Source organism: Silurus meridionalis, chromosome 8 (genome assembly GCF_014805685.1).
Source record: "Silurus meridionalis isolate SWU-2019-XX chromosome 8, ASM1480568v1, whole genome shotgun sequence".
Lineage (NCBI taxonomy): Eukaryota > Metazoa > Chordata > Actinopteri > Siluriformes > Siluridae > Silurus > Silurus meridionalis.
Window position 1 is genome coordinate 12357577 of NC_060891.1, and position 21236 is coordinate 12378812.

General features: G+C 38.8%; 1 protein-coding gene across 1 annotated transcript; it reads right to left on the minus strand.

The window, feature by feature from the left end:
- Positions 1–21: 21 nt before the first annotated feature.
- Positions 22–19902, minus strand: dpysl5a (dihydropyrimidinase like 5a). The gene is given in 14 exon segments (XM_046855000.1): positions 22–2069; positions 3866–3970; positions 3973–4033; positions 4280–4487; positions 5148–5290; positions 6811–6952; positions 7039–7195; positions 7372–7447; positions 9669–9713; positions 11700–11768; positions 11862–12041; positions 12189–12347; positions 17971–18236; positions 19753–19902. Coding segments are annotated over 13 exon segments (1692 nt in total). The 5' UTR covers positions 18232–18236; positions 19753–19902; the 3' UTR covers positions 22–1983.
- Between the last annotated feature and the right edge of the window lie 1334 nt (positions 19903–21236).

Genomic DNA, 21236 nt, shown 5'->3' on the forward strand with positions numbered 1-21236 from the left:
TTTTATGATCAAACTATCGTACAAGGTTGAAAGGGTTTATTTGAACTTTGAGAGGAACAAAACACATACACAACAAGTGCATACATACATGGTATATATAAAAAAAGAAAAAGGTTGTTAAACATAAAAAACAAACATCCACACACATGAATATTCAGCACCAATAGAGAAATCATAGTGTACATGTTTGGACTGTTTCTCTATGACATCGTAACTGTTGTCACTCCGTTACAAATGGTTCTACAGTGGGTTCCACAGTGGGTTCTACAGTGGGTTCTCCCCACACAGGGCCGAAGTACTGGAGCAGTAACAGAATAAGTGAAATAAACGCTTGCAGTAAATTGTTTTTTAATTTTGCACTTTAGGATGTTTGTAAATCATTCGCACATTTCCACCGAGTGTAAATCATGTGTGAGTTTTGGAACATTTACAGAAGTTATTATTATTATTATTATTATTATTATTTAGATTGAAAAACACACAATATCATAAACAACGAGTCGTTTTTTTGTGATGGCAGAAAACCAACATCTCTCTCTCTCTCCAACGTCTTGAAAATAATTGATTTGGAAAAGCACAACATTAGTTTCGGACTATTACTAGCATTATCTGACTGTGAACTCAAAAAACGGTAATCGCAAACAATTACCTCTACTGTATATGATGTGTTCAGATGTGACTGACAAAATCTGATATGCGACACTGTAAACATGGCAGTCGTATCGGTTCATCATAATGGGCGGTACTGTTCGTTACTGTTGTTACTTGTCCGTAAACGCTCTGGGCACAAATCGACGAATGAATAGCTATCGATAACACTCGGCAACACGACACAAATCTACCGCACAGGGACGCACCACTGTTGCCACTCACAATGTCATGTGGGGGTAGAAAAATTATTTAAGAGTATATGAATGGAACCGATATGAACATACACAGTCTGTGGCGCCGAAATCGTAGCTTTAGCCTTAATCAGATTTGCTTTTTGAAATCCATGTAACAATCGTTTGTGAGAGGAGTATGAGAAGAAAACATAAATACACACACTAAAAATTCAAAATCTGTACTGGCTGCTATTTAGAAGCATCTCTCTCTTTTTTTTTTTTTTTTTTTTTTTACTTTTTTCTTATTACCACAACACATGTACAGCTTCATAAATGAAGAGGGTCGTACTGTACAGGAGTGCAATTCCAAAGATAAAACACTGAGGTAAACACATAGTCATGTGCCCAATAATAATAATAAAAAAAAAACATACATAGTCCCACATAGATTAGCTGCGGTTTTGTAATGTTTGGTCAAACGTCCTGCCAAATAAATACATCTTTTTTTTTTTAAGAAATATTTAATTTTTTCAACTTAATCAACCCTCTGTACAGTAACAGCAGTGTTGATAGAGTAAACTTTTCCCTGTCTCATTGAAGAAAGAGCAGAACGTATTTTCATAAAACTTTTTCTATGGGCAGTTGGTGGTGCATCAGGAAAGGAACCTTCTTACCATAGTACAGGGAAAAGTCTGTACTCGCAACATGCTTGTCCATGGGAATATTCTAACCGGTGGATAAAGATCAGGGTGAAGAAACTGTTGCATATCACAGTGCACTGTGCTGAATAGATATAAAGTGAAGTCGACAGAATCAGAGGAGCACTTTGTTAGCAACCATTACCAAATGAACTATAAGACACTGTTACCAAAATGAATCAAATGCTAGTGTAATTCATTAACACCCACCTCTCTTGTACAGGATCAAGAAACCATACAGATAGATACCTTGTTTTCCGTTTCTTTTTTTTTCTTTTTTTTCGTTTCAAATAAACCCCGCCTTTTTTTTTTTTTTTTGGCTGAAATTATTAACATGGACGATTAATTATGCTAGTCGCAAAGTGACAAAGGGATCAAATACATTTTGGTCGATGTGAAATCATCAGATATTATTAGGTGTTTTACTTCTTCACTGGCTCCCAAAATAGCTGCTGCTGACGTTACCATATGCCACTGGATCGACCACCAGGAGGCGCCAGAATCCTTTGAGAGGATCTCTTTGGAAGGTCATCATCAATCTGGACACCTGGGAATAAAAAAAAACACAAAACTCCTGTAAATTGCATGAGTATGATGTGTTTCCGTGGTGAACAATACACCGGGATGGAGGTGGTGTATATTTCACGATCACAGAAACTCTGCCAGTGGTGCTGGCAACATGGGAAAAAGTGCTTGTAAAGAGTTTCTTCAGTAATATGTCATTCTCTGACACTTGAATGGCGGTTGTGCCATGTAATCTAAAGGCTGATAATAAGCGGGTTTTAAACGTACCGTTATTTAGAATAATGGTTGACTTTCTCTAGGCAGACTTTTATTTTAAATTAATAGAATGTGGGTCAGAGGGTCAGGGATTTGTATTCTACAGCAGTTTTTCACCAAGAAAGAAATGTATAACTGCGCTTTCTGGGTTCTGGGTAACGCAACAAGCTACGTTAAAGTTTTATAGAGTTTAAGTAAGAGAAAATAATTGAGGCTGTGGTGAGGGAATTTCATGGAACATTCCAGAACGTTTAACGGTTATAAGATACCGTGATACTGAATATAACACTGATAATAAATATCACTAACTCCTAGAGTGAAGGCAGAACTGTACTAATATTTACTATAACAACATAGTTGCAAGTGCAATATTACTTTTATACAGCAAACAGGAAATACATACTCCTGAGTCCTAAATCAATGACTTTTTGGCTTTTTTTGCTGCGCTAGCAGAAGTCTCACTCACTGTATAACTAGCTTCCTAGCTGAATCACAGGGACCTGTACATTCCCGTTAGCGTGTGTTTCTGCTACAATTGGGGTCCCTACTTCCTTTTCATCTTATATGACGAGCTTGAATATTTGAAATCACATTTCAAATTTGTTTAAAATGTCCACTAGGGGATTAGGAAGTGGTATTTGATGTAACAGGCGTAGACGAGCGACGGGATACACACAGCGAAACGTGTCAGTGAGGTTACAAGGTTAATTTTTCAACCACTGAATAACAAATAACTGACTTTTTTGTGAGGAAACGTGTTGTAGGGTACTGTGCTTGTGTTTAAAGTCCTAGGTACATGTAAAAATATATAAACAATCTACTATAAAGGGTAGTAAGCAGTTAATAGATAGATAATAAAGTTAATCTAATAATAACCCTTTGTTTTTGAAAGACTTCGGCACACTATGTATAATTGATATACGGTGACCAGCATAAATGAGTATAACCGCTTTAAAAATTAAGATTTTCATTTATTTCTCAGCAAATATGAGATATAATAGATATAATATTATAAACATCTTCAGGATAAGAAATTATAGCATGTTTCATTCAAATGATTTCACCCCGTGTGTGAGCTTTTTCCATCCGGCTCCGTTCTCCACTCGCGCACAGCACCAACTCTTCTTTCTCTATTCCTGAAGAATGAAGTCTTTCAGATCCTGGATGCAGGATGGAGAATGACATTCGATTTGTCCTTTTAAAACTCTTTACAAGTGATCTATTGGATTGAGATCTCACGCAATAATCGTATTAAACCAGATTTGCACAAATATCGAATTGTGTAGAATTCCACTGTAAGTATTATTGTAAAAGAGAGAGGGATGTTTTTAGGAGAAATCTCTTTCAGGGTGTACTTATTTATGCTTGTCACTGTATAAAACTTCAGATTTTTTTTAATCCTTGACAGCCAGCATTATTTCTGTCTGAAAAATAATGATCTGTTTCCACTTTATTTAACTTTTGCTGAAAAATTTAATTTTTTATAATTTTTTTTTAACTGACATCAGGGTGACTAAAGTGCTCTGTAGTGTATGCGTATAAATATATGTACACGGATAGTACCGGATAAGCTGAAACTGGACTCGTGCAGGTCCCTCACTCCTCCGTGACGGGTGCAGGGTCGAGGGGTCATGTCCCCAGATGAAGGGGCCGCCTCCTTCTTCCCGAATTCTGCACCGCTACCACCTCACCTGTGTAGGGAGCACGGTCCACTCCTTTCAGCACCTGGCACTACAGGGGAAAAGGAAGCACACAAGTCTACCATGTTAATCCTTTATTTACCTGTTTCTCACTTCCAGTAGGATGTACACACACACACACACACACACACACACACACACACACACACATTCGACAAACCAATCAAGTACTTTTCTTAAATAATTAAATTTTTTTATTTTTTTATTTCATTGTTCTGTGTTTGAAATGAATTGTAAGCGATTAACGAGCCGCAGCGCACTGTATGACGGCTGATACCTTATCCCTCTGCACCATCTTCTTGTAGAGAAAGTCCGGGAAGGTTCGGAGCGGGTAGAACTTTCCGGAACCCTCAGCGCAGGTGAAGATGTCATTTTCGTAGACAACACGGCCGCGGCTGATGGTGACCAGAGGCACACCGTGACAGCGCATACCTTCATACAAATTCACATCTCCTCCCTGCCACTGTGTGGTCACAGAGATCGTTCTGTCCAGAAAATAGACGAGGCATGTTTTGATGAAACACGAATCGACAGAAGATATACTGTAGCAACATTTATAAAGTGATATTCGTTAATATTTATACAACAAAGCAATCAAGCTGGGAAAAAACAGGCACGTTAATAGGGTATGTGTACAAATAAAAACATGGTTAGGATTGAGGCTCTGTCTTTATTCATCTTGATAGATTTGAAATCTGCAATTTGCTCAAAAATAAATAAATAAATAAATAAATAAATAAATGAAAACGTGTTCTACAGTGACTTTTTAAACTTTTCCCCCAAAAATCGCTCCTTCACACTAAAACATCTGGAAATGCTCACATCTTTAGCCTGCAACAGTTCAGTTTATTGGCATCCCGTCCCTTTAGATTGATTTGTTTAATGGACACACAAAAAGGTGAAGGTTTTTTTTTTCTTATTTTACATTTGATTGGATCACGTGACTGTGTGACATATTCCCTGTTTCTCAGTCCTCACTAAAACATCGACTTGGGAGAGCATTTTTAAAAATGTGGACAGTGTAAAACATAAAGGGTAAGATGTGTTTTCAAATGTATTTAAAATATTATCAATGAAGACAATGTAGCCTGAGCTTGACCAATCTGATCCATTCACTGATGTCTGATCTTCAAACTGGCCTGTACCTGGTTGCGTCAGGGTCCCAGACCACCACATCAGCATCGGCTCCTGGGATGATCCTGCCTTTCCTGGGGTACAGGTTGTAGATCTTTGCAGCGTTAGAGCTTGTGACAGCAACGAACCGATTCTCATCCATCTTTCCACCAACCTGGTAAGAAAAATATGTATTGTATTGATGCTATCATTGTTTATGACTGACCTATCTGACTGATATGTTCTCGGGATGCACAAGGTCAAACTGAGCCATTGCACCTTGTACCGTTTTAACAACATACACACCACTAATGCCTTATTACTGACTGCACAACCACAACATATCGAAATGAAATGGACATGAGCCGATATTTCTGCTCCTAGCAAGGCTATTAATAGTCACTGCTGAACCCTCTATTCAGATTATTCACTTGGTCTTCCTGACTGTAAGGTGAATCACATACATATTCTGATGCACTCATTCTAAAGTAAAACACTACTGTATGGACAAAAGTATTGGGACACCAGACTTTTCAATCATATGTGGTTCTTTCCCAAACTGTTACCACAAAGTTGGAGACCTGATTGCTCAGGATGTCTATGGATGTGGTAGCATAAAACTTTCCCTTCACTTAAACTAGGAAACCCAAACCTGTTCCAGCATCACAATGCCCCTGTGTATAAAGGCAGCTCCTTAAAGGAGTCCACATCTCTGAGGATCTGTCCTGCAACCAGCACACTTCAGCTCTGGTTAGGAAGGAACAACAGTCTCTATACTTCTTGAGAAGACTTAGGAAAGGCCATATATCTCCAAGGATCACCGCATCACTGAGAGCATCCTGACCATCACAGTGTGGTATGGACCTGCACTAACCCTCACTGCCATAATCTTTATTTTTTATTTTTATTTGCTAAACATATATTTACATATTTATCTGTACTTATCTATCTATCTATCTATCTATCTATCTATCTATCTATCTATCTATCTATCTATCTATCTATCTATCTATCTATCTATGCTGTCAATCAACTAAAATATTTAATATTCGAATCAACATGGCCATGGACAAATATGGATGCTTTATGCAAATGTATATTTATTATAAGTAAAACCATACTCATCATAGAGCTTGAAGACAAAATAATCTTGTAAATGTTTGAAAGTAATGATGGTCTTTTAAATTCCGTAAATCATCTGGACACCAAACGGAACTTTTGCTATGTTTCCACACGGACTGTTTTAATTGCTGGATGTGGGCATTATGGCGGATTTTGATGTTTGATTTGAGACTTGGCACATCAGTAAAACAAATGATTAGTGATTAAAATGTATTTTTTGGTGGAGTTTAAAATTGTTTTTTTTTTATATCTGAGTAAAGAAAGGACGTCGTAAAATAAATGTGTGTTTTGTTTAAGGTTTATATATATATATATATATATATATATATATATATATATATATATATATATATATATAAATGATCAGACAGAAATGCGTGCTGCGTTAATCAGATTAGTGGCGTTAAAATTAATTTGCGTTAAAGTTAGCGTTAATTTTGCCCTTTATCCCCATCAAAGCCATTAATAAATGCGATAAGTAGAAATATGAGTCAATGTGATGCACAATCACATTTTATCCCAATGGTGTGCGTTACAAATGATTGAGTAAATGGGTAATCAGGTGAAACCTACCACTCCTTTTTCCCAGATGACACTCATGCGGTCCTGCACACCAGGCACTCCATGAGGAATCTTAGTGAAGTCGTCTTTGCCCATGGCCTTCTGCTTGATGGTGAAGGGCCGGTGGTCTGACGTCACCACATTCAGAGTGTCACTGCACAGCAGCAGAAACAGATTCACATCTTGAGGGCAGAAATGGAAGATTTTTTTTAATTAAGTACAATATGAGATGAAACCTACCTTCCCAGCAGGCTGAGCAGGAAGTTGGGTGTGTTGGGATCCAGCCTCAAGGGAGGAACAGTAACATGGGCAGCAGCATGAACCCAGTCCTGGTGGTAGTACTGCAGCCCGTTTATAACAGCATGGGCAGTGGTGGTCTCCCCATGCACCACTTTACCTACATAAAAGAAATGCAATATTATACACACCATAACTAGTTTGACTTGATAAATGCCTACAATAAAAAACGTCATCTAGTATAACAGCTAGAGCGCAAAGTATTGCAAAAAACCTAATGTTATAAGACTGAACTGCATAATGTGTAACTGAAACAAGACAAATTTGAGCTCTTACCGTGCATCTTTCCTGAAGCCAGAACATCTCCGGCTGACATGCTGGCTATGTTAACCAGGTAGAGAGGACAGTGAGCCTGAGGAGGATGATAAAAATATGAACCTATCATCATCTTCAAAGGTAATATTTAATAATCTTTAGCAAGGTCTTTAACCCTCTATCCTCTAGGGGTGCTGTTACATGGCTGACCCTGAGATCTGACCACAGCTTCCTAACATCACTGGGATATGTTGCCATTTCCAGAGCCATTTCCTGTAGCACTGGTTGAGTGCTTTTATACTTGTATACTAACAGAAAAGTCATCACCCAATGGCCGTATCCTTCATGGGTAGCCGATAAAAGCTCGCCACAACATCACGCTCGCTCGCAAAGAAATGAAGGTTGATGAATAAGCAAAACTAACCCTTTAGGTTATGATTATATCAATGAAATGCACAAGATTATCTCATGATCTGCATATGTGTTATATGATTTATTTATTTTATTTATCTGAACTTTATCCCAAGGGGAGCAACTGCACATTTGCTGAGGGGTATGCAAGATCATGGTTGGTTGAAAAAAAAAAAAAAGAGGTGTAAATACAAGAATAAATACACTACATGCATCCAGCATGTGCAAAGCCCCTGTGCAATTCATATACCGCATACCCCGTTTTTGCACCTCTGCTTTATCCTTTACCATGGTGGACACATGGCATGTTGTTTTGCATCAGTGTGTTGCGTAAGTTTAGATCTCCAATTGTTGTGCAGTACTGTCTCCCAGGCGAGTGAGTGGGCTTTCCAAAATATATTTCATTCATGAAAGCTCATGCACTTTCCAAAGCACACTAAAGCTGCAATCTGATCAAAGGGCACTCCTATTCACTGCACTAGCGGATGCAAAAGCATTAGGGCTGAAACCAATCACTCTTGTGTAGTAAAGACACGTCACGAGTGGTAGTGGGTAATAAAGCTTTGTGCAGAAAAGTACATTTTTCACCTGTAATATCACCAAGGATGCACCAGGAAGAGATTTCTGTGCTCTATTAAAAATCTGATTTCTCACTACGTTCTGTTTTAATTTATATGATTTCACATAACAAGTAACCAAGTGATTTTACTACAGACAAATATAACATTTATTTTATTTATAATCACAGGCAGTTCTTTAGCCCAGTATCAGCTCATTGTATTATAACCCCCTGTGACTACTAAAGAAAAAATAAATGATGATTTCATTTATTATAAGAAAAAGGCTGTCCAAACCTGTGTGGCCCTGTGTGAAAAAGTAATTGCCCTTAAACCTAATGACTGGTTGTGCCACACTTGGCAGCAACAACAATTGCAATCAAGCCTTTGCGATAACTGGCAACGAGTCTTTCACATTGCTGTGGAGGAATTTTGGCCCACTCTTGTGTGCAGAATTGTTTTGATTCAGTCGCATTGGAGGGTTTTCGAGCATGAAACGGATTTATGTTCAGACTCTGAATAGGCTACTCCAAATACTTATTTTCTAAAATGTATTTATAATTATTTTTTTTTTACATAAGGCCAGGCAGATTTGAACTGCTTTTCCACCCCTTAATATCTAATAGCCCTAAATCAGTTTTTTAAAACTTTTTTCTATTCACTTGGGTTATTTTTGTGTGATATTAAAATTAGTTTGTTCTAAATCATTTAAGCGTGACAGCTAAACAAAACAATAAAAAAAAAAAAGAAAGGGGGCAAATGCTTTAATCAGCACTAATGATCATGTGCTTTGAGTCCAGGAACCAAAATAGTCTATGCATTTTAAATGCTAATGGCTTTTAATGTACAGATAATAATGTAATAATGTAATGTCATAATGTAAGATAATACCGAAGTAAAAATTCTGGAAGACTTATCAAAAAAAAAAAAGGTTATTTTTTTCAGCAAACACAATAAAATGCTACTCCAACACTGTAAACAACATACAGAATAAATTACAAAGTGCTGGAATACAGCTAATGCTCCACTTTGGGCAGGATTACAGTATTGCAGATTGCTGATTTTAAAAATAGCCCAATTGCCTGGCAACACTGAACAAGTTTTTGGCGCTGTCTGAGGCAGGACCGTAGAGAAAATCGTGCTCTCATTACGACTTAAAGAATTTGCAAAGTGGTTAATTTTCGAGATTTGTGTCAGGGTTGGTGTTTGTAGCTCTTCTCTCTGCTTTATTTGTACAAAACTGAACAAATTCGGACCACATCAGTCTTATCAGCCTATCATGAGCTCAGTCGTGTGTAAATGTAAATCTGATTTGTACACAGTAAACCGTGTGATGTTAACATGACTCACTCTGTTGCCGATGGTGATCGCTCGGTGCACTGCCTCCGCCTCCAGCTGCAAACACAAAGATTACTTACAGCGAGAAATTTGAACATCAATGTTGTACCCTAATGAGCTACAGATTTTTGTTACTTGTGGCCGTACACTGATCTGATGGAAAAACTATGTTAGCTTTACATACCACATACATAGAAGTATTAAGACCCCTGACTTTTATGGGGTTCTTCCCCAAGTGGTTACCACAAAGTTGGAGGCACACAATTGTATAGAAACTGTGTGGATACATCAGCATTACTGTACATTTTCTTTTTACTCTTCACTATGTGACTAAAACCTCTTCCAGCATGACGATGTCCCAGTGCACAAAACCAGTGCTAGGTGTTTTCCCAGCAATTTTTGTATATAATATGGCACAAATGCACAACTGACAATACAATACAAAACAATATACATTTTACAGTATCTCACAAAAGTGACTACACACCTCATATTTCAGCAACCATTTTTGTATATTTTCCCAAAGAACAATACTTTGGAAACAAAACTTGGATATATTTTAGACAATGTGCAGTTTGTATAGCAGTACAGATTTACTGTCCTTTAAAAATAACTCAACATCCAGTCATTATTGTCAAAATAACTGGCAACAAGAGTGAGTACACCCTAAGTCAGTGGTCCCCAAGCCCTGGGCACCGGTCTGTGGGTCAGCTGGTAGAAATAACATTGTTGCTCTCCACAAAGTTGACCGAACCACACAAGTTGGTTTGTATGGGTGTCATCCCAGAAGGAAGCGTCTTCTGAAGCTGGCTCACAAGAAAGCCCACAAACAGTTTTCTGAAGACAACCTGTCCAAGAGCATGAATTACTAGAACCATGTCCTGTGGTCTGATGAGACTAAGATAAACTTGTTTGCCTCAGATGGTTTCCAGCATGTGTGGTGATGCACTTGTGAGGAGAACAAAGAAAATTTTGTCTTGTCTACAGTTAAGCATGGTGGTGGTAGCATCATGGTCTGGGGCTGCATGAGTGCTGCTGGTAGTGAGGAGCTGCAGTTCATTAAAAGAAACATGGATTCCAACATGTACTGTGACATTCTGAAGCAAAATGTGATGCTCTCCCTTCAGAAACTGGGATGAACAGCAGTTTTCCAACACAATAACGACCCCAAACACACCGACAAGATAACTGCCTTGCTGACTAAGTTAAAGGTGAAGTTGATAAAGTGGTCAAGTATGTCTCCAGACCTGAACCCTATTTTGCACGCATAGGGCATCCTCATGCGGAAGGTGGAGAAGCGCCATGTGTCTAACATCCGGCAGCTCTGTGATGTCACTATGGAGGAGTGAAAGATGATCCCAGCAACAACCTGTGCAGCTCTGGTGAATTCCATGTCCAGGAGGATTGAGGAAGTGCTACATAACAATGGTGCTCACACAAAATACTGACACTTTGGACACAGTTTTGACATGTTCACTTAGGGTGTACTCACTTTTTTGGCAGTTATTTAGACAATAATAGTTGTATGTTGAGTTATTTATAGAGAACAGTAAATCTGTACTGCTATACAAGTTGCACATTGACTAAAGTATATCCAAGTTAGATTTTTATAGTATTGTACCTTGAGAAGATATAAAAAAAATGGTGTTAAAATGTGTTAAAACACAAATTTTAAAATATCGTATTAAATTTAGAGGTTTTGCTGTTTGATTTGAATGCTAGGTTTTATACTTTTTTTTTTCGGGTTAGGAAAAACAAGCTTATTACCCTCATATTATTACGTTTTTCATCATCCATTCTTTTGCATCAAAGACTAGGCTAGGGGGGACAGAATTTTCCTTTGGTCACCACAACATAAGACTTATCCAAGGAGTCATTTAAGCCAATTTGGTTACATTTTTTTTGTTGAAAATCTCAAATAAATGGTCACCTGTTGCTTTGTCTCTTGCTCAAATGATAGTAACTTATACTGACATAAATAATCAGTTTATCAGCATTCTACTGTGGGAGAAAAGCTCTGGGTTTCAACCCTTAATGTCCCACCTCTTCAGGCCTGCTGATCTCAATGCCTTCTGGTCCACTGATACCCAGATCCAAGGCTTCTTTGGCACCCTGCGTTAAAAGCCAAAAAAAAAAAGATGTGATGTTTCCAGTACAGAATAAAATAATACAATAAAATGTATATAGATAATACACTTTCCCAACCTCAGCCACCAGCTCGCCGTTCTCAGCGTGTACACGGGCTATGGCGCCGATGTCCTTACAGTGCTGCAGGGCTTGGAACAGCTCGCTATCCCTCAGCATGTACATGTCCTTGTAGGCCATGTACATCTGGAAAGAGTTCACTCCCTTTTCTCTCACCAGCGTCTCCATCTGAGCCTTCACCTGGTTAGGATTAGTAAATAAATAATATCATTACTGGTAGAAATACACTTTTTTGTATAAAACTGGCACAAAATACAAAGCACATCAGTTATAGAATTACATTAAGGGGCCAATATGTAACCTGTGTATGTGTATAAGCAAGTGTACCTTGGGACTCCACCAGGTCACAGCAACGTGAAGAGCATAGTCACAGCAGGACTTGGCATCGGCGTGAGTGCGGCATTTCTCATAGGCGTCCAGCAAAGACTCGTTCTTCTCGGGCAACACGTGACCCAACACCATTGTCGTACCTCCAGCCAGAGCAGCCTGGATATTAACACACATGGGCCTTTATTATTTCAAAAGTTGTGCTGTCTGATTATGCACAAACATGCAGATTCTCCCCGTCTCTGTGTGGGATCCGACAGGGTTTCTCCAAGTTCTAAAATGTGTTAAATCAAAGTAAAAACGAGGTTTGTTGTGCACAGCTCAGAATCATACAGGAGATCCTGGCATTTTGAGGGGGCCACATTTCCCCCTACATAAATGTTAGTTAAAGGGTTCTGAGTAGTGGTCGACCGATATATTGCCGTGGTCGATATATCGGCTGATATTTGGAAATTTGTAATTATCGGATGATAAATCCTACCGATCGGCCGATATTTTTCCAGATTATGACACTATATCGTGCATTAGATCTTCTTCTTTAAGAAAAGCCACTCAGATGTGAAGCCAGCGTCTGACAGACAGTAAAATAAACAATCACCTTTCAACATGACACTGAGTTGTATCACATGCTCCAGCGTGCAGCTAAGCCTTATTCAAACAGTACTGTGGGATGTCAGATCCGCCACCAGCTGTAAATCCAGTGATGGACACGTATGCATTTATATGCATGGATTCAAACAAAAAAGGTGTTTTAGCCACAAACAATCAAAAATCCAACAACGGGCTCTTCCTCAGACATAGGCATCGCTCTCGGTTACTTTTAAATAAGATTCAGTTCCAGCATACTCAAAGCCTTTGCACTCGGAAATTAAAGGTATACGGTAAGTAACAATAATATCTTTAAATTCCTTCATATGTTTATACAGTAAAAATCTGCTCTATTTAAATGTCTATGATTGGTGTAATAGCGTGTGTAATATACATGTTTTTTTATTTGTTCCCGTCTGATATGCTAAGCGACATAATATAAATATAAAATATAAAAAAAAGAGTGTCATTTTATGTCTTTTGCGGAAGATACCTAAAATACATGGAGTTACGCATACTCTTTTTAATATTCATTTATGAATATTTATTGGTTCATTAATTATAAATATTTTAAACCTGCATTAAGAAGCAGTAATTATTTATGCGACTGAAAAATCTAAACGGTTTTATGTAAAATGCATTTTGTTTTTCATTCTGAGAGATGGACAGAAAACAAATCCCCTGAGGAATGCTTTACAGACTTACACCAGGGAAGTGCAGAATTTGCAGTGGTGAAACCGGGAGCTGTAACACTGTGTAACAGCTGTGTTCACTGAAGTACCTCAGAGAATATGTTTTAAATATTGCGCACAATAAATGTTCATTGATTTCTCAATATCGGCATTGGCCGTTGAAAATCCTACATCGGTTGACCACTAGTTTTGAGTGTGCACTGTTTCCGTTCTGACTGAACAATTGCGTTTCAATTCCCTCCCGCTTTGTTGCCATATGACTGTTTCCATACGCCAACAAATCCTGAATCTACGCTTGATTCTATGTGAGGGCGCATTACTGATCTGATGTTTATATTTTCAAAACATGATTTTGTGAATGGCAATAAACGTTAACAGCCAAAATGAACCATTATTAATGACCAGACCTCACTGCAGTAATGAATATGTTATAAAGCTCATTTACATTAATCCCTGTTATAGAGAAAGACTTGTGCTTTCTGTGACTGTGGGAAGCTGGAAGAAACCCACGCGGTGAGAATACACTACACAGAGCCAGAGCTGAGGTCAGAATCGAACCCAGAACCCAAATCATCCCATCCCCCCCTTAATAAAAGTCAAATATGGAAATGCTCGAGTCTTAGTAAATGTTGAAAGAAGTGATACGCAAAACGTTTACAACCAACTGCTGTCAGAAAAAGTGTTTTTAACAAGATCTGACTGTTTTGAGGATTTCCCCTAAATGTGTCCCCTAATAAGTGTCACTGTAAAGAGGAAAGTGCGTGCAGTGCGGTTCTGTGTTTCAGCTTCACTATGCTTTCAAAGATCACTGGAAAATTTCTCAGCTTGTGGCTTGGCCCTCACCATGGGTGTGATGTATGACAAACCCTGTACCACTCTCACTGACCAGCATTTTTCATTTCTGATCTGCATAAAGCTGCCAAGTAGAAATTTAAAACGTTTTTCTCACTTTCACTGACAGCTTTCAGCTCATGTAAATCCCTCAATTTTCTTACTAAGGGTCCAAGGGTCCCCAAAAAAACTAATTCCGGGCCACGAATCATTTGAAAAATATAAACATTTTCATTTATATCATATTCCCATTTCACTGACTTTCATGGTCCGAATCGAGTTACATTATATAATTGTATAATTGATGATTAAATCATAAAATATGTTTAATAGTAAAATTATATGCACATTATTGTGTAAAATGTTGCTTGTGACATACAGGATCTGTGGTGCAAAAGAAAGGTTAGGACCACTGTTCTACACCATAGTGCGCATATATGCATGACTGCTACATGAATGCCATTTAAGCCCTGTGCTGCGGTATGTACACTCACTGGCCACTTTATTAGGAACACCTATACGCCGCCTCATTCGTTCTGTAAGCCAGTCCAATCACAAAGCAGCAATACGATGCGTAAACTCATGCAGTTCCAATGTTCACCTTAACTAATCGTGAGAACATAACAATAAATCTGGACGGTTTAAAAGTGATCACCTGGTTTTTTATTCAGTCGTCAGCTGTACAGTTAGAGTTAATTCACTGTGCTCATTGTAGCCACAGATTTCTGTTGCTGGCTGACAGGAGTGGAATTCAATGTGGTCATCTTCTGGTGCAGTCTATAATCCTCCATGTTTTGTGCTCTGTGATGTTTTTTTCAGCTCACCACAGTTGTTATTTGATTTGCTGCTGTAGGCTTCCTTTCAGCTCTAAGCAGTCAGGCTATTCTCCTCTAATAGCTCTCATCAGCAAGGCGTTTCCAGCCACAGAACTGCTACTTACTTACTGAATGGGTCATGTTTTTATTTTTTTATTTACACTTTTCTGTATAAATCTTGTAGGCTGCTGTGTGTGAGCTTCCCAGGCATGGAAAAACTTTTTTTAACACCCCATTCCATATTTAGTCCCCATTTGCTGTTATAATAACCTCCATTCTTCTGGGAAGATGTTCCACCAGATTTTGGATTGTGCTAAATAGATTTGTGCTCATTCACAAGGGTGTTAGTAAAGTCAGGTACTGATGTAGGGTGAGGAGGCCTGAGGTGCAGACAGCATTCCAATTCATCCCAACTGTGTTTAATAGGGTTGAGGTCAGAGCTTAACTCAAGTGCTTCCACCCCAAACATTGTAAAGCATATCTGCATGGGGGTCACTTTGTGTAAATGGCCATCGTCATGCTGGAACAGGTTTGGGGAAAATGTAATGCTATGAACCCCAAACACAATTGTGTGTCTCAACAGTTTGGAAGAGAAGCACATATGGCTGGAAAAGTGTATAAATATGCATTATTCAGATTGTTTATGATAATTAGCTTTCTAATAAAAAAAGAAAGAAACACAGCTGTAAATCTTTACCATTTAGCAAGACAGAAAAAAAAGTGGTATGTTTGGTTTTAAGGCAAAAATGTTTCGCGTGTAAGCTTTTGAGAAAATAAATGACTCAACATATTATCGAAATAAGGGTCTAAGTGGCTTCTTTCTCAAACATGTTAAAGAATAAATGATAAATAGACCACGCGCACTATGATACACGTGTTATCTGAATTCGGGGTTCACAAAGTCGAAAGCTTTTTAAGAACCTTTTTAATATTATTAAGAACAAAATCTAAGCTCTATATCACATTATCAAAATAACACACGCATATGTTGTTAGCAACTGAGTATAAGTCTTTGTTTTTTGTTTTTTACGCCAAGTAAACGTGCACTTCCCCTAAGCTGAAATATAAAATCCGCTTTACGTCTGTACAATCCGGGACGTTAACAGAAAGCTGTTGAAAGCTGATTGGCTGTTGTAATACACCAAATTATATTAGGACATAACGAGGGAAAGAACTAAACACTACAGAAACTAACAAACAAAAACATTCTAAAGTGCTGCAGTAGCATTTCAAGGAACATTAGAGGAAGCGTTCCATGGACATTAGAAAATGTATTAAGATTTAGAACAGAGACTTTTTTTTTAAGGCCAAAGATTTTAATTTTCGTTTTTTTTAAGACTCCACGGAAACCCTGTTCATTAGAGTGAAATTTAAGGGTATGAAAAATATGAGAGTAGGAGCTTTGCCATAATTCTTCATTGCATCAGGGTCTTCTTCCATCTGTCAGTTGGCACAGGGGAATGGACCAGTGTCTCTTGAAAAGGGGGCGTGGAAATGACACCATTGTCTCTCTGTACAATGGTGTGAGTGAAAGGCTTTTGCAGCAGTCTTTGCAGCAGCTCTCGCCGTATCTATGGTAACAGAATCCGATCTGCTTTTGTGTTTGTGCTGGGCCAAGAACATGGTAGTACTGTGGACTCGGTGGAGGGGGACCACCACTTACGTCGGCAGCGTCTAACAAGCATGGTTTGGATAACAACTGATTCATTTGTCATCTTAAACACGACGTAAGCGTGTGTGTGTGTGTGTGTGTGTGTGTGTGTGTGTGTGTGTGTGTGAGTGTGAGAGAGAGAGAGAGAATCATCCGTACTCTTGCCTTTCGCTGCTCGCTATCCGACCTATGGGACCGGGTTGGACGGCCTGCTGTGATCTCACACTAAGAAGCTGCATATACACCACCACAAATGAATCAAAATACAAACAAAACATACATTATAAACTCGAGTGCATGTTTTCGAGTGGCTCTGATCTTTTTGGTCTATTCATGTTTTTTGGATCAATAAAATACATTTCATGCCTTTCTGTGCGTCAGCTATTTTCCCAGTAATTTGAGAGCTACAGCCACACCATGCCACTCATGAATTAAAGCTCAGTAGGCTTTTAGAGAAGAAAGACCCAGCAGATGGTGAGCCCCCTCGAGTGGGGAGGCAAAGAAAAAAATCCATCCACACATTACTTTGGCCCCCCCAGACATTTATGGATTCATCCAGCAAGAAGATACGATTTCACAACACGTTCAGCCGAGTGGAATCTGTCTCAGTGAACACGGAAACATCTGCATGTGTGAGAACTGCTATAAAAAATGTGACCATGGATTTATTATAAACACATCAAAGGTTATAACAACATATATTAATCATGTTAATATATATATTATATATAATCATTCCTTATTATCATAACTATCTATATTTTCGATTTCATTTTGTTTATCGTATTTATTAAACCATAATATTGTGTTTAAAAAGTTGAAATTGATATAACACTTCCTGTCATTTATTATACCAGTCGACTCATTTTCTATAACATTCCCTGTAATATGACATGTAGATGTTGTTGTTGTTTTTGTGTCATTTTTTTATTAATAATTCATCTCTTGAAAAAAGAGATAATAGTGAGAAATAACTGTTTAAAGCTGCTATAACCTGCTATGACAGGTAATAGCTTGTCTTGCAGGCGTTCCAAAGCATTAAAACGTAACAATAAATGGCATGAAGAGTCGTTCAATAATGAAAACTCATGAATAAAAGTGAAAAAAACCGCAACCATAATGGAAAATCATTCCCGCTTTAAACCCCAATAGTGTTTCGTTCCCTGATTTACGCAACCGCAGCACTGAAAGGCAACACGCTGTACCTTGGTGCCGCTGTAGAAGTCGTCGGCAGTGCTGGCGTTCATGAAGCTCTCCTGCAGGTGAACGCTCGTGTCGATGCCCCCCGGAAGCACCAGCTTGCCTGTGGCATCTATCACCTTGGCACCACCTGGGATCATCAGCTCTTTGCCCACTTGCTGAATGATGCCGTTCTCAATGTACACGTCCGCTTCCTGGGTAAAGTCATCGTTCACCACTTTGCCTCCCTTTATGAGGATGCGCAGCGTCGCTGGTCCAGCCGACATGATTCCTGTGGGAGAGCACGAAAGATCAGTTACGTTCATGCCGGGATGAAGGAACATCTTATAATATCTGTTCTTATAATATAAAGCAAAGGTATAAAAAGAAAAAGTTAGTCCAGTGAACACTTATAATAAGGTTGGGAAGCAAATCCCAGCGTTCCTGTCTAGTGAAGTTCACCTTAGAATGTTTGGGGGACTTGTATAAATAAAATCGAAAAAAAACAAACAAATATAAATCCCAGGTTGGACAGGACCTAAAGCCCATCTGTAAAAAAAAAATCGAATTATTGAGAAAGCCACTGACTTGGCCAAACACTGCAGCGATGGTGTAATGATTACAGTACATCTGGTGTGACCCGCAGACCTGATAAGAAACAAATTGTACGATCAGGCAAACTGCCTCGTCAGCGAAATCGTGATGCAGTGAGTCAGGGCGGTTCTGACCCAAATAGTACACATGGTAAAAAGCAGAGGTGTGGCAGAGCAGAGAAACCGAGGAGGCTTTTGATTCCAGCCGGCGTGAGTAGGGTGAAGTCATGGAAAGAGGGTACATCATAACACACACACACACACACACACACACACACACACACACACAAGCCCTGTCTATGCTCCTGATTGGGTGAGGTGGAGGGTAGACAAGGGAGCGGGTGGAGATGGGTGTGCCCTCGCTCCTCTGCCTGAACTATATTAAGCAAGCAGCAGCAGTACAATCCACATTCTGCATTCATGTCCTCTCAGAAGAGCTCGAAGACCAATTAGTCACACATTTGTTCCTCTCACGGCTCGTGCAGCCAGAATTTTTTTTTGTTGCCATGACCCACTTTTCCATGCAATACAGGATCCTGTCAACACACATGCACTTCACGAACACATCAGTCAATTTCCATGATGTGGCAAAGGTTTTTTTTTTTTTTAGCTCCAGATGGCAGGAGGAAATCTGAATGTAGCCTGTGTGCAGAGTGTGTGTGCAGAGTGTGTGTGTAGTGTGTATCAGTGTGAAGCTGCATTCCACATGGATGTTATGGAGCCCATCTCACACACAAAGAGGCTGGCCAAGCCCTTCCACCAACATGGAGACATGATGACAGAATGCTCAGCAAACCATCCTATCAATCTAGATATTAAAATATGGGTTTAAGGCGACCGTTTTTCTTTTTGTTTCTTTGCCTGATCTGTCTGGAGATTATTTCAGGACGGTCATATCGACTGGACCTTCATCAATCATGTTTACGGCTCTGCGGCCAGCTGCTCCATTCCTGAGCTCGAGACTAAACACTGGGCGAACATTTCCAGTCCAAATATTTCTGATGAACGTTTTAATGACATATCGAGGCTGGAGATCTTGTCAGATCCGGATCCAGGGCGGATGTCCGGATGAAGACGTATCTGAGTGGAGAAATGAATGCCCTGATGGCAGCCTTTCGGAGAAAACAGGCTCGCGCTCTGGAGCTGTCACTCATCCCAACGTCTCCTCCTAACTCCATACACCACTGCGCTCTATTCAAACACGTTACAGCTTACCTCCTTTGTTTTATTCCCGAAAAGAAGCAGGTTTTCAGCGGTGTGTGACGGGGAACGCTGCTGGCTGGCTGGCTGACACCCACAGGCAGAGGCGCGCAGATGCTCCGGCCGCTCCGGCTTGCAAAAACCTTACGTCCGCAGCATCCACACAACGCAACGCAAATCGACCAATCATAAAGCAGAATTCTGAAGATGGCCGTACAAACAACCAATCAAAACGCAGACCGGGCGTGGTCTGTCACCCTCGGTATGTACCATTGTGCGGTTTTTAAAAGGGGGATGGGTTTTGAAGACGCGTCTTTCACAGAGCTAGTGTCTGGGTTAGCTTTAGCTAAAACAGCAAACCAATCAATCACTAGGAAAAACATCGGCAATATTGAACATTAAAGCTTGAGAAAATTTGGAAAACTAGGACGCTGAAAGATGACAAAGAACTGGGCGTTTTCGGAAAGTCCAACACGTTTGAATTGACACCTGTGGTGACCTCAGCAGCTTGAATCATTAATCTGCATTGAATATTTATACAAAGCCTTATTATGACGTCACCCCCATTCATTTTCCGTGTCTATTATTAAAATGGGCGTGGATTCTGTTTCCAAGAAATCATAAAGAATTAGACACAATAAATAAATAAATAAATATGTAAAGGAAAAAAACACTCAAGACAAAGCTGATGTTTTATTCCTTTTACACCTCAGTGTTTTGCCTATTCTGAATGCAGGAATACAAGACAATGCTTTTTAACCATTCATAAGTACAATTTTATGTTGTGTGTTACAATTTTATATTTACTTTTATCACTCACGTTATCACTTATGTAGTAGTCACTCTCTCATCATTCTCTCTATAACCTATGTCTAAAGTTCAAAAGACAAAAGAAAGCATAACTTGAAATATAACATGGAAATCTTGTTTCGACACTGAATTGTACTGAAGACTTTCTTGTGGTGGAAAACATGCACCCAATATGTCTTTTATAAATGCAGAATGAATGAATGAATGAATGAATGAATGAATAATGCAAAAAGCTTCACCATATTTTTCATTGTTTCACACAGACATATTTTAATCCATTTATTATTATTTTTAGATTTCATAGTATTAATTTTGTAGTTAGTACTGATATTTTTCTTTTGCAGACGCCTACTTTTACAGCTGCTAGAAAATAAATCAATAGCTTCTAACATGACTGCAGAATAAACCAGGAGTAAAATTATGTACAAGATTTTGTATTTATTTAACTGGTTTGGGCTTAATACAAATTAGGGGTGCCAATATTTTTGCCACATATGCTTTAAGAGAATTTTTATTTATATTATTTAGAAGCACGTGTTGGAAAAAAAAAACTTTATATTTTTTATTGTTATATTTTTTGTCCATTCTTTTGAAAGGGCACCAATAATTCTAGAATATGCCAGCTATGTTTGGTGTACAATTTTCCCCCTTTTATTTCACAAATAAAGCAAGAAGGTGGACTTGCAGTA